Below are 3,024 nucleotides of genomic sequence, written 5' to 3'. Positions count from 1 at the left end.
CGTATATTTTTGTTGGCTTGTTATCACACGATATGCGAAGTATGTGTAGGAGTACCTTCCGCTAACACTGTAACTGTACCAAATGAGGTTAATTGTCCTCTTTGTAAAAAAGTGCAGCGTTTTCGTGTGTTATGTAACATGATGCCGTCTCATTTTAAAGAACTCTTTACTCCTGAACCATGGCGGGAACCGACAGAACGGGTTTTAACTTTTCAATCAAATCAGCGCCAAAGTTTCCTAAAAGCCATGTCCCGAAAGGTAACTAGCATTTAAAACATATATGTAGCACATAGGAAAGCAAAGAATACAAGAATTTATGGTATAGTAATCATAGGTTCATGGCATGAACCAAAAATACAAGATCACGTAAGAACGCGACGTTGTATTTGTAACTTGTTTTGAGAAAAAAAGTTTGCGATTTGGGCTGAATACTGTTCACACTGGCTGTTAGTGTTTTCGTTGACATTTCTTACATCCTCTGATTACAGTTTCGCTACGCAAAAACTAAGCCAAAATACTTTTCCCTCATTTTCTTTTCATTAGCAACCATTTACTTTCATTCTTTTGTTACTTACAATAAATCCGAAATGGCGTATTAAAGATGATAAAATATGACTTCCACTTCGATAAATAATCGAAAAAAACTAGTGAAGACACCGATTGGAATGAGTGGAACGTGAGTTTCCAAGTAGTTTTCAGCGAAAACTGGTTTTCGTTTGACAGATTTTACATGGACGAAAACCAGTTTTAGCAAAGAAAACATGTTTTCGATGTCGGTCAGAACATGGCATTATATATACATATGTTTGTCCCTTTTGAAGTGCCAAGAAATGAAATTGGCTATAATAATACAAAGCAAACAAAACAAAATATATTCAATTAAATTGACAGCGCATACTTATAAAAGTTCAACTGAGATCAAATGCGGTGGCGCATATCAAAATTCCGACAAAGGAAATTATTAACATTTTACCATATCATAAGAAAACGAATAAAGTACTGGTCAAAATAATGGCACCACAACATTTTAGCAGTTTTGACTGTTTTTTGTTCGTTTAGTGTCTGCTAATTTTTTATAAAAGTTGTACAAAACACAAAAAACTATAAATTCATTAAAATTTCAAGCTTCTTAATTTGATTTTCTATACAAATTTGGCGTAAGCAGTTTTATAGCTTATTAAATTTGACTATGACTCAGTGTAAGCTTATAGTTGCTAAAAATTCCAATAACTACAAATTTTTTTCGCCGACTGTATTGTAATTTTCTTGGAAAAAAGAATTAATGTAATGAAGAGATGAAGAGAGAAGTTTCGCTAAAACCAACATCGATAGCTTTCAAAAACTATCGATAGTCGCTATTACTATCGACAGTATCCCAGCTCTAGTTCATGGCGCAATAAAAAGGTGAAGTATTTAATTGGAAATATTAATGTCGTAAAAACATCGATCCATCGAAAATATCGAAGTTTTGCTTCATTTTCGAATCGATGTTTAAATAGTCGATGTATCGATGTCTTTTGTGAACTAACATCTCTAGCACGATGTAGAAAACAACGGTGCCGCCGTCAGCGGTAGCGCTACTTCGGTCTTTCCGGTTGGATTAATGAGAAAAAGTGGCAACATTGCTTTTTCGCGTATACAGTTGCTAGCTGCGTTTCAGTGATCGCGGATTGAGATTTCATTTATTATTTTAAACTATGTTCACATATCAATATTATCTCAATCAAAGCTCGTTTTTTAATCACCCCGTTTACACAGGCAAATCTCAGATTATTAGCCGTCAAATTTGTTGTGCTTGTTATTCTTACATCTCAAGGAAAAGTTATGTTTCTTCTCTGTGCCACCGTGATCACGTTTTTCTGCAATAATAAGCAATATAAATATATTTTAACTTAACTTTTTATTAAAAATACCCTTACAAACCTCTTTTACTTGCTAGCGTACATTTTTGTTTACTTTTACATTTGGCATTTCTCCTCTCTTTCGCAAAAACAATCGATAAAACTAGGATGGACACCGAAAAGTTATCGGTTAAATCTGAGATTATTTTATAATTACAGATTAACAAGGGACGAATTTTGAATGGCTAATCTCTTGTTATAATTACAGATTAGGGTGTTAAGCTCGAAAATGAGGATAATCTACTTATATGTGAATCTAGTATTACATTATTTGGATAAAGAAAAGTTACGCAAAATCAACAGCGATGTGATGCTGATAGAAATTTTGATCAATTTATGATCACATCAGTTTCTTTTGTTTCCTAATTAATTGTGGAAATTTTAATTGCCAGCACCGACAAATGTATATATACACAAACAAATTTTCGGTTATGGTTAAAACAATTCAAGTTTTTGTATTATCTTCTCCGTGAGAATTGATCGTGATAGATCCGGATCTGAATAAGCGACAGGAACTCGGCTGTTTTTCAAAAGCGGTCAATTTCGAGCTCGCGTATATGTACATTTGCTAAATGCGATAGCATGAACGCTCTTCGAAAAAATATGTTCGAAAGTGCTAAATGTTGCATTTTAAATGCAGCAAAAACGCTGCATAAGTTGTTTGGTACAAACACAGAGCTGCATACCGTACATTTAAATAGCCAATATTGGCCATTTAAGTGTAGATTAAATGTATGATATGAAAATAAATGTTTGAAGTTTATCAGCAATCTTTAGTTAAATAGGCCATTTGAATTTGGGCCTAAGTGCAATTTTTGTATTTACCCAATTTAGCAACTTTTTGTAAAAGGAAATATTCTTCAAATTCAATCTTCCATGTGAATAAATATTCCCAAATATTATAAAGTAAACAAAAACAATTTTTCCTAATTGTGATAGGGCTAATTAATACTTATTTTCAACAAAAAAAAATTCTCTCCCGTAGAGTACCGAGTTGGAAGAAATTAAAAGGAAACGCAAATTATTGGAAATAAAATCAAAAACGAAATATGAAAAATATGAGCAGTTACAATATGAGCGCAAGCGATTGGAAAGGGAAGTACGAAAATTAAAGGAGCAGGAG

At 33.0% G+C, this 3,024-nt stretch overlaps 1 protein-coding gene across 1 annotated transcript in view; it reads left to right on the top strand.

The window, feature by feature from the left end:
* Window positions 1–48: 48 nt before the first annotated feature.
* LOC118747218 (RING finger protein vilya) overlaps window positions 49–3,024 on the top strand; it is a gene marked incomplete at its 5' end in the record, with an annotated part of 3,204 nt that continues 228 nt past the window's right edge. Inside the window, 2 exons of the mRNA XM_036481206.1 lie at window positions 49–258; window positions 2,887–3,000. Coding sequence (XP_036337099.1) covers window positions 49–258; window positions 2,887–3,000 — 324 coding nt within the window. The remainder of the gene's footprint in view (window positions 259–2,886; window positions 3,001–3,024) is intronic.

Source organism: Rhagoletis pomonella, unplaced genomic scaffold (assembly GCF_013731165.1).
Source record: "Rhagoletis pomonella isolate Grant_MI unplaced genomic scaffold, Rhpom_1.0 Rhpom_scaffold_00011, whole genome shotgun sequence".
Classification (NCBI taxonomy): Eukaryota; Metazoa; Arthropoda; class Insecta; order Diptera; family Tephritidae; genus Rhagoletis; species Rhagoletis pomonella.
The sequence above is the reverse complement of the archived record's forward strand: the minus strand, read 5'-3'. Positions and strand labels throughout refer to the sequence as shown.